The sequence below is a fragment of the Ranitomeya imitator genome, chromosome 2 (genome assembly GCF_032444005.1).
Source record: "Ranitomeya imitator isolate aRanImi1 chromosome 2, aRanImi1.pri, whole genome shotgun sequence".
NCBI lineage: Eukaryota > Metazoa > Chordata > Amphibia > Anura > Dendrobatidae > Ranitomeya > Ranitomeya imitator.
In genome coordinates, this window is record NC_091283.1 from 334,475,694 (window position 1) to 334,490,015 (window position 14,322).

General features: G+C 42.5%; 1 protein-coding gene across 1 annotated transcript; it reads left to right on the top strand.

Annotated features, from left to right (window-relative positions):
• The first annotated feature begins 719 nt into the window (after window positions 1-719).
• Window positions 720-10,587, top strand: LOC138663617 (oocyte zinc finger protein XlCOF6-like). Its single transcript, XM_069749889.1, has 6 exons — window positions 720-864; window positions 984-1,163; window positions 1,247-1,370; window positions 1,450-1,547; window positions 1,746-1,836; window positions 8,075-10,587. The coding sequence occupies exons 1-6, from the start codon at window positions 787-789 to the stop codon at window positions 9,499-9,501; spliced, it is 1,998 nt and encodes a 665-aa protein (XP_069605990.1). The 5' UTR covers window positions 720-786; the 3' UTR covers window positions 9,502-10,587.
• Window positions 10,588-14,322: the final 3,735 nt, after the last annotated feature.

Here is a 14,322-nt window from a genome sequence, read left to right on the forward strand (position 1 = left end):
GACATTTTGTGAAAGCCCTGGAGCCCAGCACACCCCCACTGCTGCAAGGCGGTGGCCTCCGGTAAAATGGCCTCTGGAAAAATGCCGCCGGATCAGCACATGCGCAAATTGAGATCTTGGCACCAAGATCCCGTCTCTCAGGATCTCAATGTGTGCATGCGCTGACCCGGCGGCCATTTTCCCAGAGGCCATTTTACCAGGAGCTTTCAGAAAATGTTGGCGGAGCCCCGCACCACTGCACACCGCCAAATACTGCCGCACCAGTCTAGGAAGGGAGTGTGATCACCCTGCATTGTCGGACCACCCTAGAATCGCCTGACTCCTGCTGCCGCCACACTAATTGTAAGTATATTCCGACTAGAAGATGCACCCCCATTTTGTCCAAAAAATTTTTGTGAAAAAGTGCATCTTATAGTCCGAAAAATACAGTTATTGCTGTTTGGGACCCGCCAGACTCTGTATTTTCCAGTCTGTCCCAACGAACTTGTGATTCCTACAGCAAATTAATTGCCGACCACAGTGAGAAACATAGCCAGTGATTGGTTGTATGGAGGAGATGTCTTACTCAGCAATTCAGCTTATGTTCTAGTCCATACAAGACTAGAGAATACAACATCTACACTTTCTACCTTCTGAAATGTTTCCCTTATTATTTCCAGTACTTTTATTATTACACAGAATTCTTTACAATGATTAATCGTCTTCCTATTCAGGTCTCTACAATATCCGATCCTTTCAGTAGACATCTTCTATATTAAGAGAATTTTTCTTAACTATCCATCAAGAATGGATATGGAGAGGAACAAGATGGCAGAGAGGATATTACGCCTCACCCTAGAGATCCTCTTCCGTCTTACTGGAGAGGTGAGAGATTTTGATGGCGTCACATTACATAATTTTTATTTATGGCAATAAAGCTGTTGGACAGAACTCAAGAGTAAATGTCTGTAGTGAGATTTATTAATGTGTCTCTCTTTAACCAGGATTACACAATAGTGAAACAAATTTCTAGAGAACGCTGTCAGGACCCTGTGACTGAGGGATGGAGCAGACCCCTGAGCCCAATCACGGGACCTCCACCTCACTCACTGATACATGAGGACATCAATGACCAAAAGATCCTAGAACTCACCTACAAGATGATTGAGCTACTGACTAGAGAGGTGACACTGCTGGGAATGCTGGGACATTATACAGTAACGCTATGAAGGGATCGGGGGTATGACGGTATCATTGTATGTGTCAGGTTCCTATAAGGTGTCAGGATGTCGTCGTCTATTTCTCCATGGAGGAGTGGGCGTATTTAGAAGGACACAAAGATCTGTACAAGGACGTCATGGTGGAGGGTCACCAGCCCCTCACATCACCAGGTAATAGGATTAAAAAGACACAGCCAATAATTATCTGTATGTAAGGAATTAATTCAGTCACTGTATGTGTTTCCTCCAGATCTATCCAGTAAGAGGACAACACCAGAGAGATGTCCCCGTCATCTTCTTCCACAGGACTGTAAACAAGAGGATCCCATTGTCTCTCAGAATCATCAGGTAGATGGAGAGAAGGTGTCATGAGATCTCCCCTATGATGTGTAGACGGCTGTGAAGGTCTTGTGCTCAGTCTTGTTTTATCCACTAGTATTATATGTTTTATACTGGTGTCATGAGAACGGTGGAGATGGCAGGATTAGAGCTGATCATAGATGTGACTTCTCCATCTGTCTGTGACTTTTACAATATTTGTTTCAGGGTGAAGATCTGACCCATATTAATACTACAGAGACATATGTGAGGGGTGATGAGTGGTGTAAAGAGGAGATTCCTACTTATGACTACCCAGGTGAGTAGTAACCATTAAATACAGAGAAGTCACAGATTCTTCTCAGTCTCCAGCTGTGGCTGCTTTATCAATGGTGTAGTCCGGATGTGTCACAATCGTATGATCCCCATTTTGCCGGTAGAGCATAACATCCTCCATCTGAAAATGTTTAAGTGGCTTTGTGAAATTGTGAAAACTCTTTTGTATAGAGCTTACAACCTGCAGGTGTAATTAGGCCAGGGTGGTAGTCGTACATACCATGAGATACGGCCTTCCCAAAACCCTGTCTGATGACAAATGCATACTTAGCAGGATGCAGCAGGCCTCCACTGATGAAGTCTAGGGGCGGCACAGGTGCAAACTACTTGATGAAAACAGCCACCCACACCCCAACCAAACATTGCAGGGGTTGGCTGCCTAATAGAAAAATGCACATTGATATAACTCACATAGGACGCCAGTCACACTGATAGGTGTGGTGCACAGTGTCTGGTATGCAGCCTATTAATGACGCCCCTTGTATTAACAGGCGGGCTGCCCAGCACTATAATATGCAGCACATAGTGACAGACGCCCCAGAAAAATCATATGCATATGCATACATTTTTTTGCACTATATCATATCCTATCCTTTTTTGCAGGCTGTGGCCAGGCCTCTTTATGTTGGTTAGGTTTTTCTGGGACGTCTGTCACTGTGTGTTGCATATTATAGTTATATCAATGTGCATTTTTTCTACTAGGCAGCCAACCCCTGCAATGTTTGGTTGGGGTGGGGGTGGCTGTTTTTATCAAGTAGTTTGCGGCTCTGCCACCCCTTGCCTTTATCAGTGGAGGCCTGCTGCATCCTGCTAAGTGTGCATTTGTCATCAGACAGGGTTTTGGGAAGGCCGTATCTCATGGTATGTATTTTTTCTGAGTTTTTTCTATGTGAGCAGGGTGGTAGTCGTGGCAACGAGCTGTAGTGTTTCCACACCTTGGCGCCCAGCAGACGAAATACAGAGTCCTTTCTGTTGTGTGTGATGTGTGCAGCAGAGTACTCACTTCAGTTGCTGGAGTTCCCTCGGTCTCTTTCACTCCAACTTCAGGATTCCAGGTTCCATAAAACACTGCAGAGTCACAGTCCTTTTCAAACAGTTCAACTTTACTGATAACATGGGCACGCATCACTTCGGCAGCACATTTCACACAGAGCTTCATATCCTGCACTTTTCTGCCTTCTAGGCAGACTCCATTTCCTCTATAACCTCTCCTTCTTCTCTTCTGGCAATCCCTGCCATCTCTGTGGACAATCCGTGTCCCTTCTGTACTTCTGGTGTCACCAGCTCCCTGTCAGCCCCTCATCCGATTCCATCTTCCAAAGGTGCCAGGAGTTCAATCTTACTGACTTCCGCCCCGGTTGTAGACCCCGGAACCGCCCTGAGGATGATCCTATTGAGCTGATGCCTGACTGTATTATTCCCCAGCCTGGGGCCCCTTACTGCTGTCCGCAGCTTTATCCCCATGGCCTGTAGCTGTTTCATACACTGCATGCACCCTGCCCTGGGCAAGGCAGCCTGGGTGTCTGTCTCCAATCAGGAAGTATCTTGATTATACTTCCCTGCTCCTTGCTGTAACTCCCCTTTAGTTAAGTCCTGTGCCGCCTACCTCCTGCTCTATTCTATGTTATCATCTATCACTACTGTGCCCCCTTCTATTCTATCCCCACTACAGTTCTATACTATCCTATATCCTATTCTAGCCTTAATCCTATAAATAGTACACATTGAGTACATTTACATTACGTTATATAAACATTACATTACATTACAATATATGAACAGAAATGCACAGTGAGGTGCCGCATGTGAACTTGCAATCAGCGTCCAGGAGAGAGAAGGCACATGAGGGTCCCCGCCACCTCCTTATACAGGATCCACCTACCCCCTGGGATTAGAACACGCTGACCGTTACCTGCCCACGTCTGTAAACTTCAAAGCCAAATAACAACATACGTAGAATGTGCTGACAAGATACTATGATGGGCCTGTAAGAGAACGCGGAGGGTAATGATGCTGTTTGCTTCCTAGAACCCTGATATCTTATTGGATTAATCTACCTTCTCCCCCTTCTGTGCTGCTGAATGTGATCATATGGTCCCTACAAGACCAGGTCCAGTCTTTCTGGCCAAACGTCGATTTTATGATCGACAACATTAACCCCTTTCTGCCTTCGGACCTACTATCCCGTCCCTGTGACCTGGGACTTAATTCCTATGGACGGGACAGTACGTCATATGCGTTCAGCCGAGCTCACGGGGGGTAGCGCGGCCGATCGAGGCCAGGTGTCAGCTGATTATCACAGCTGACACCCGGGACTAAGTGCCAGGAGTGGTCATAGACCGCTCTTGGCACTTTAACCCAGGAACACTGCAATCAAGCAAGATCGCAGCATTCCAGTGGCATAGAGAGGCATCACGTTGGGAGGGGGTTCCCTGTTTGCTTCCCTGAGACCCTCAGAAGAAAGCGATCCTTCCGGGTCCCGCAGGGAGGTGGTTTGTCAGTGCCTGCTGAGAGCAGGACCTGAGAAGCCTCCTTCACTGCCTGTCAGATCGCTGATCTGGCACAGTGCTGTGCAAAGTGTCAGATCAGCGATCTGACTTCATACAGTGATGTGCCTCCCTGGGACAATGTAAAAAAGTAGAAAAAAAAATATTATACTGTGTAAAAATATTCTTTAAAAAATTCCAAAACAAAGAAAAAAGAATATTATTCCAATAAATACATTTCTTTATGTAAATAAAACAAACAAACAATAAAAGTACACATATTTAGTAACGCTGCATCTATAACAACCCGACCTATAAAACTGTACCACTAGTTAACCCCTTAAGTAAATACCATCAAAAACAATGCTTTATCATCATACCGCAGAACAAAAAATGGGATAACACGCGATCAAAAAGACGGAAATAAATAAACATGCTACCGCTGAAAATGTCATCTTGTCCCGCAAAAAACGAGCTTCCATACAGAGTCATCAGCGAAAAAATAAAAAAGTTAAAGCCCTCAGAATAAAGCGATGCAAAAATAATTATTTTTTATATAAAATAGTTTTTATTGTATAAAAGCGTCAAAACCTAAAAATAGATATAAATGAGGTATCGCCGTAATCGTACTGACCCGAAGAATAAAACTGCTTTATCCATTTTATCAAACGTGGAACGGTATAATAGCCTCCCCCAAAAGAAATTCATGAATTGCTGGCTTTTGTTCATTCTGCCTCCCAAAAATCGTAATAAAAAGCGATCAAAAAACGTCATGTGTCCGAAAATTGTACCAATATAAACGTCAACTCATCCCGCAAAAAAAAAAATACTTCACATGACTCTGTGGGCCAAAATATGGAAAAAATTACAGCCCTCAAAATGTGGTGATGCAAAAACTATTTTTTGCAATGAAAAGCGTCTTTTAGTGTGTGACAGCTGCCAAACATAAAAAGTAAATCAAACTCCCCTTTATCACCCCCTTATTTAGGGAAAGAATTGTCAAGAAAAGCAATTAATGGTACAATGGTACAACTACCAAAAATGATAATCAGATTCCACCAAAATACTTGTAACACAGCAAAAAAGTGGAAATTAAAACATAACTTTTAATGTATAATCGTATAATATGTCAACAGACAAGATGGTGTCACCCAAGGTAAAAAAAGGGGTCAGGTTCACTGTGAACACAAACACAACAAAAAACACAAATCCCCTTTAGGATAGAAAAAAGATAACTTGCAGTGTCTAATAGAGAAATAGAATGCATTCTAGCATAGATAGGTGGCAGTACCTGTCCTCTATGCAGCACTTAGGCACCTTATCTCCTCCAACAAGCTAGTCCCTTGTTGATTTGGCTTGGAAGAAACGCGTTGGGACAATCAGTGAGGGAGAGTGCAGGGCGTATTTTGATACAGGGGTAGATGTGGACTGCCCTTGTAAGGGCGGGAGTCTGGGGGTCAGATTATTATTAGCCCCATAGGGACTGACAGGGTATTGTCGTCCCCACACAGGACTCCATGGAGTATCCCTAATCCTGCAGCTTCCTTTGCTCCCGTGCCCATCGCCTTGTGTTGTTGTGTTTTTATGATTGGATTTTTGGTTTCATGATAACAACGGTGACATTTTTGTGACAATTGTCTTTAACTATGCAACCAAGGGTCTAAGTATTTGTTTTTGCCTGCTGTGTTGTATGTGCATTGACCTCCAATTTTTTTTCCCTGGTTAATGTAGATTTCTCTATTAGCCACTGCAAAAGTTATCTTTTTTCTATCCTTAAGGGGATTTGTGTTTTGTGTTGTGTTTGTGTTCACAGTGAACTTGACCTCTGTGTTACAATTAGGGAAAGAATTATAAAATAAAATGTATTTATTTCCATTTTCCCATTAGGTTTAGGGTTGGGGCTAAAGTTAGGGTTAGGGTTGGGACTAAGGATAGGGTTGGAACGAGAGTTGGGGTTAGGGTTTGGATTACGTTTCCGGTTGGGATTAGGGTTAGAGGTGTGATGGGGTTAGGGGTGTGGTTAGGGTTGGGATTAGCGTTAGGGGCGTGTTCAGGTTAGGGGTGTAGTTACGGTTGGGATTAGGGTTATGGGTGTGTTCCGGTTAGGGTTGGGGTTAGAATTGGGGGGTTTCCACTGTTTAGGCACATCAGGTGCTCTCCAAATGCGACATCGCGTCCGATCTAAATTCCAGCCAATTCTGCGTTGAAAAAGTAAAATGGTGCTCCTTCCCTTCCGACCTCTGCCATGCGCCCAAACAGTGGTTTACCCAAACATATGGGGTATCAGCATACTCAGCACAAATTCGACAACAACTTTTGCAGTCCAATTTCTCATGTTACCCTTGGGAAAATAAAAATTTGGGGGCTAAAAAAATCATTTTTGTGGGAAAATTTTTTTTTTTATTTTCTCGGCTCTGCGTTTGGGCACACTGAAAGGCTCAGGAGCGAGGGAAAGATTTGACTTTGTGAAAGTGGATATTGATGGATTGGTTTATAAAAGGCATATTGCTATTTGAAGACTTCCGTTGAAGAAGAACTCGCCACCTCTCGTGGCAACCTGTTCCACTCATTAATCACCCTCACTGTCAAAAGGTATTTTCTAATATTCAATCTGTGTCTCCTCCAATTGAGTTTCATTCCATTGCTTCTAGTCTTTCCTTGTGCAAATGAGAATAAATCAATAAAGCTATTTTTACATACCATATATATTTGAGTATAAGCTGACCCGAGTATAAGCGGAGGCACCTAATTTTACCTAAAAAAATTGGGAAACCTTATTTACTTGAGTATAAGCCGGGTATGCATTGTCCCCTCATCCCCATACTTGTACGCATTGCCCCATGACTATTTTTGTATTCACAGCTCCATCCCTATCCTTGTTTGCATGGCCCCATCACTATTTTTGTATGCACGGCTCCATCCCTATCCTTGTTTGCATGGCCCCATCCCTATCCTTAAATGCATGCCCTCATCCCTATCCTAGTATGCATGGCTACATACCTATCCTTGTATGCATGGGTCCATTCCTATCCTTGTATGTATAACTCCATCCCTATCTGTGTATGCATGACCCCAATATTATCCTTGTATGATTGGCCCCCATCAAAAAACATTAAAAAAAATGAACCATTACACTTGCCTTCCTGCGCTCCCTCGCAGCGTCTTGTCCCGATGCCAGCAGCTGGTTTATGCTTGTAAACAGCGCATGGCAGGGACGCCATTAACTGCTCACAAGCAGAGCACAACTTCCTGAATACTCACCGCTCCCAATGCCGGAACTATGTGTGGTCGGCAGTGAGTATTAAGTAGTGTCAGCCACCATGCGGTCTTTCATAATGAATATCCACCGCTGTTAAGTAGCGGCACACGTGACCTCCCGGCAGCTGCAGGAGCTGGCCGCTGCGGCTGACACTGTGAGCGCTGTTACAGAGAAATGAATATTAATTGTCAGTGCAGTGAATATTCATTTTACTTTAGCAGGAGGCACCGGAGTTAGCTGCAGCAGCTGGCTCCTACCTCTGTGAGCCGCTGCTTCTCCATGTTCTGGACACCTCACTCAAGTATAAGCCGAGGGGGGCGTTTTCAGAGCAAAAAAATGTTGCTGAAAAATTCTACCTATACTCGAGTATATACGGCAGCTTACCATTTTTACAGACAGTTTAAGGAGAAATGTTCAAAAATATAAAGTAGTTCAAGGATATTTTATTAAAAAATAATTGGTTTTATTCTTGGCAGATAACTGTACCAGGAGACCAGAGAGAGAGCTGACACCTTCAATTTTAAAATTAGATGATTTTGAGATCCCGCAGGATACAATTGAAATGAATGCCATTACTCCAGATATACCATCATCCCTTCACAGCAAAGGTCTGTCATCTGATTCACTACCGATTACTAAGGAAAATCAAAGACCCAAAAGAGGCATTAAAAAACAAACTGCTCCTAAAGCAAGGAAGTCTTTCTCGTGTTCAGAATGTGGGAAATGTTTTAATCAGAAGTGGAATCTTGATGAACACCAAAGAACCCACACAGGGGAGAAGCCTTTTTCATGTTCAGAATGTGGGAAATGTTTTAACCGGAAACAGCATCTTGATAAACACAAAAGAACCCACACAGGAGAAAAGCCTTTTTCCTGTTCAGAATGTGGGAAATGTTTTATCCAGAAAGTGAATCTTGATAGCCACCAGAGAACCCACACAGGGGAGAAGCCTTTTTCATGTTCAGAATGTGGGAAATGTTTTAAGAAGAAAGGGCATCTTGATAGCCACTATAGAACTCACACAGGGGAGAAGCCTTTTTCATGTTTAGAATGTGAGAAATGTTTTGTAGAGAAATCACATCTTATCGAACATCAGAGACTCCACACAGGGGAGAAGCCTTTTTTCTGTTCAGAGTGTGGAAAATGTTTTGTGAAGAAATCACAACTTGTTAGACACCATAGCACTCACACAGGGGAGAAGCCTTTTTCATGTTCTCATTGTGGGAAATGTTTTAACCGGAAATCGAATCTTGATAAACACCAGAAACTCCACACAGGAGAAAAGCCTTTTTCATGTTCAGAATGTGGAAAATATTTTGTAGAGAAATCTCTCCTTGTTAGACACCATAGAACTCACACAGGGGAGAAGCCTTTTTCATGTTCAGAATGTGAAAAATATTTTGTAGATAAATCTCTCCTTGCTAGACACCATAGAACCCACACAGAGGAGAAGCCTTTTTCATGTTCAGAATGTGGGAGATTTTTTGACTGGAAATCGAATCTTGATAGCCACCAAATAACTCACACAGGGGAGAAGCCTTTCTCGTGTTCAGAATGTGGGAAATGTTTTACCCGGAAATCAAATCTTGATAGCCACCAAACAACTCACACAGGGGAAAAGCCTTTCTCATGTTCAGAATGTGGGAAACGTTTTACTCGGAAATCAAATCTTGATGAACACCAAAGAACCCACACAGGAGAGAAGCCTTTTTCATGTTCAGAATGTGGGAAATGTTTTATCCGGAAATCGAATCTTGATACACACCAGAGAACCCACACAGGGGAGAAGCCTTTTTCCTGTCCAGAGTGTGGAAAATGTTTTGTGAAGAAATCACAACTTGTTAAACATCATACAATCCACACAGGGGAGAAGCCTTTGGGATGGTGCCAGCATGGGAGGTGACTATAATTATTTTTTTTAACCCCTTAGCTCTGTCCATCATTGGATGCCTCCCCCTATTTGGTGCGGGGTCCGGCGATGAGCCTTCACCTTTTCCAGCACATGACAGCTGATCTGATCAGCTGACATGTTCCTGGAACAGCCGCAGGTGGAATTGCGATTCACCCGCAGCTGTTAACATATTGAATGCTGATGTCAAACTCTGACAGGGGCATTTAACATACCCGGGGTCAGCAGGAGTCCTCTGTGGTTGTCTTAGATGTATAGCTCTGAGCAACACCCATTGGACGGCGCTCATGGCAAGTGAGCATATCTGCGAGATAGAGCAGGGCTGCAGCCCTGCTCTTTTTAGCAGAAGCAATCAGACAAGTGCAGCTACTAGTCTCACATGGGGACTACTGAAGCAAGTAAAAAGTGTAAAAAAAAAAAAGTGTTTCAAAATATTTAAAAAAAAAGTTCAAATCACCCCACTTTCGCCCCATTCAAAATAACACAATAAAAAAAATCAAATATACACATATTTGATATCGCCGCTTTCAGAATTTTCCAATCAATATATAAAAAGAATTTATCCAATCAGTAAACGGCGTAGCGAGAAAAAAAATCAAAGTGCCAGAATTACATTTTTTGGTCATTGCAACATTGCAATAAAATGCAATAACGGGCAATCAAAAGGTCGTATCTACACCAATATGGTATCAATAAAAACGTCAGACCAGCTCGCAAAATATAAGCTCTCACCCGGCCCCAGGTCCCGAAAAATGGAGACGCTACAGGTCTCTGAAAATGGCAGCATTTTTTTTTTGTTTTACAAATTTGGAATTTTGTTTCACCACTTAAGTAAAAAATAACCTAGACATGTTTGGTGTCTGTGAACTCGTAATGACCTGGAAGATCAAAACAATTGTGGAATTGCACTAATCTTGCAATTTCACAGCATTTGGATTTTTTTTCCCATTTTCCAGCACATGAAATGGTAAAATCAATGGTGCCTTTCAAAAATACAACTCGTCCCACAAAAAACAAGCCATAATGATGGAAAAATAAAAAAGCTATGGCTGTGGGAAGAAGAGGAGCAAAAAATGGAAACGGAAAAAAGGGAAATAACTCTGGTCCTTAAAGGGAACCTGTCACCCCGAAAATCGTGGGTGAGGTAAACCCACCGGCATCAGTGGCTTATCTGCAGCATTCTGTAATGCTGTAGATAAGCCCCCGATGTTACCTGAAAAAGGAGAAAAAGACGTTACATTATACTCACCCAGGGGCGGTCCCGCTGCTGGTCAGGTCAGATGGGCGTCTCCGGTCCGCTCCGGCGCCTCCTATCGTCTTTCCATGACGTCCTCTTCTGATCTTCAGCCACGGCTCCGGCGCAGGCGTACTTTGCTCTGCCCTGTTGAGGGCAGACAAAGTACTGCAGTGCGCAGGCGCCGGGCCTCTGACCTTTCCGGCGCCTGTGCACTGCAGTACTATCCTCTGCCCTCAAGAGGGCAGAGCAAAGTACGCCTGCGCCGGAGCCATGGCTGAAGATCAGAAGAGGACGTCATGGAAAGAAGATAGGAGGCGCCGGAGCGGACCGGAGACGCCCATCCGACCTGACCAGCAGCGGGACCGCCCCTGGGTGAGTATAATCTAATGTCTTTTTCTCCTTTTTCAGGTAACATCGGGGGCTTATCTACAGCATTACAGAATGCTGCAGATAAGCCCCTGATGCCGGTGGGATCACCTCACCCGCGATTTTCGGGGTGACAGGTTCCCTTTAAGTGGTTAAATAGACCAATCATGAGGAAAAAGAAGGGGTTGTCCACAGGGCTGTGGAGTCGGAGTCAGAGTTAGTTTTGGTTGGAGTCGGTAGAAATGTACCGACTCCGACTCCAGCTTTAAAAAAAAATGTATTAATATTTCATAATTGAACTTTCATATGAATTTTATAAATGTTACTCAAATGTATATCTTCTATCAAACTATGAACAACAGTGATAAGCAGTTCTGCTGGAGATAGAGACATTTCTTACTTCTTGTTTGTCACTGTTCTCCACTGCCCTTATCTAATCTTATACTTGGTTAACCTCATGCTGCCCCAACCCCCCTACTTACCATGTATGAAACTGAAAGTGAAAATGTGTTGCAAATTCTTAGTAGTAAAGCTCCTCCTCTAGACTAGATGTTTACTAGGTGTGCGTCTTCCAAGCATCTCACAGATGCTACTCAGAAGAGGAAGACTGTAAGAAGTATGATAGTTTTAACAAACTTTGCATCAGTTAACTGTGAGTACATGAGGAATAACACTATTACTGCCCCCAATATATCAGTTGTACGACCTGGCAATAATTTTGTACAATTGTTTTTAGGAAAAACAATTGTCATTTGGATTGTGAATGCAGAATTAAAAACCTGAGAATGTCAAAGAAGGGTCACATTAAATCAGCTGTATTTGAACATTTCACCATCACTCAAGATAGAAAACATTATGTCTGTCAGTGTATGACAAATGATCCAGACGAAAACAAATGCTGCGAAGCCACGATCAGTGCATATTCAGGCAAAGATAAAAATGCTCCTACCAGAGCTTCTAATCTAAAGAGACATTTACAGCACTTTCATCCAGAAGTACTGAAAGCAGTGGATGAGAAAGACTGCATCCAAACCAATGAATCAGTGCCCAGCTCTTCCAGCCAAACAAAGGAGCAGAGAACTTTGCAGCCATCAGTTGCAAGATATTTTGTCAGTGACAAAGTTACTGTGACAATGACAGTAGATACATTTAAAAAAAAAAGATCATAGAGCTTGTTGTAAAGGATAGTGTGCCTATTTCATTATTTTCACGACCAGCTTTTATGTGTCTGAATGGGGAAATGGCCCGCAAGCTTGGTGTTTCTCTGGAGAGAGAGTATTAGAAAATTAGTAATCAAAGAAGCTTTTAAACAAAAGAAAGAACTTAAAAAAACTCTCAAGGGACGCTTTCTGTTTCTTAAAATGGATGCCTGCACACATCACAGAGTGAACTATTTTGCCATCAATGTCCGATTTGTTTGTGACAAAAATGAAATAGTTACCAAGACATTGGCAGTAAAAGACACTAAAGCTCATCACACCAGCGAGTTTCTACAGGTCTTGGTGGAAAAGGTTCTGCAAGACTATGAACTTGAAAAAGAGCAAGTTCTTTCTGTCGTAACTGACAATGCTTCAAATATGATAAGTACTATTAAGCTAATGAATGAGAGTAATGATGGTGACCAGCAGCTAGAAAAACATTCTGGGTCCACAGACACAGAAATGTTTGAAATAGAGGAACACAGTATTGTAACTGAGGAGCAAACTGAAGTTGCTTCAGATGAACAGCAACATGATAGTTTAGATGATCTTGTTGAAACTGTCAATACGTTCTTTCATTCATCACATGCGCTGTGTTGTGCATACGCTACAGCTGGCTATAAGAGACAGTCTGCAAGAAGGACATGCTGCTGCACTGATTGGCAAGGTGAAAAAATTGACTACTGTTGCTAGAACCCCTAAAGTTGACTCAATTTTGAAGAGACGTGCTGGAAAAGAGACAATTATTGATCAAGCCACACGATGGTGCAGTACTTACTGTACTTAATGATTCAGCGCTTGGTTGAACTGAAAACCTTTCTTGTAGACATGTCTAACCCTCAACTGACGCTAAATGAAAGTCAGTGGAATCAGGTGACTGAGCTGGAAAAATTGCTAGAGCACCCATTTACAGTGACTAAAAAATTACAAGCAGAGGACTTAACTCCAGGTATTTTCTTAAAGGAGTGGAAGAACCTGATGTTTCACCTGTCCCAAAGAGGAAGGTTAATTGCAAGTGGCATTGCTACATCAATGAAACAGAGAGAGGAGCTACTATTACAAAATAACATTCTTTTGGCAGCTGTTTGTGTAGACCCAATGCATCGGATTCTTCTAGATGATGAACAGCTAACTAAAGGAAAAGAAGCTCTATTTGAAATAGCAGTAAGGATGAAAGGGTTGCAGAACAGTCAGGAGGAACAAGAAGAATTTGGTCGTCCTGCCACATCTTCACCCTCATCAACTGATGAAGAATTTAATTTTGAAAAATATTTGAATCACTAGGACTGTGCAAAGCGTTCCCGCATAGAAGAGTCATCCTCATCAAAGAAAACAGCTAGTACATTTCAGCAGAATTTTTCATGTGCACTAAAAGAAATTGAGAAATTTGACCGTTCATCAAAAATAACAGTGCAACAAGCCATTCCTCTGTATCCTGACATTGTCAGAGATGTTGTCCGAGTGGTTACTGCTTTGCCACCAACCCAAGTTAGTGTAGAGAGGTTGTTCTCTGCTCTCAAAATAAATAGATCAGATTTGAGGGCATCCATGAAGGAGGATCTGACAGAGGCAATACTTTTTCTGAGGACAAATTTATAGATTTCTTCTTATTAACTGCATAACAGTGTTTATTGCATATTTACTTACAAGAGTTTAGAAAAGTTATTTGCTATATTCTAATTGTATTCTAATAAATATAGTTTTTGCTCTAAGTGGTCTGATTACTTATATGATGGTGAGAAACTGAATAAGCACGATGTTAATATTTTATAACAGTAAATTTATTGTTACGAATTGGCCATTTATGAAGGAGTCGGAGTGGGAACCTGATAAAATCCAGGAGTCAGAGTCGCAACTGTGGTTTACCGACTCCACAGCCCTGGTTGTCCTTGTCCAAGCAGTGGACAACCCTTTTAAACATCAAAAATCCCACACAGATAGCAGTCATTATTAGCGATGAGCGAGCACTAAAATACTCGAGTGCTCGATATTTGAGTCAACAGGTCGCATGCT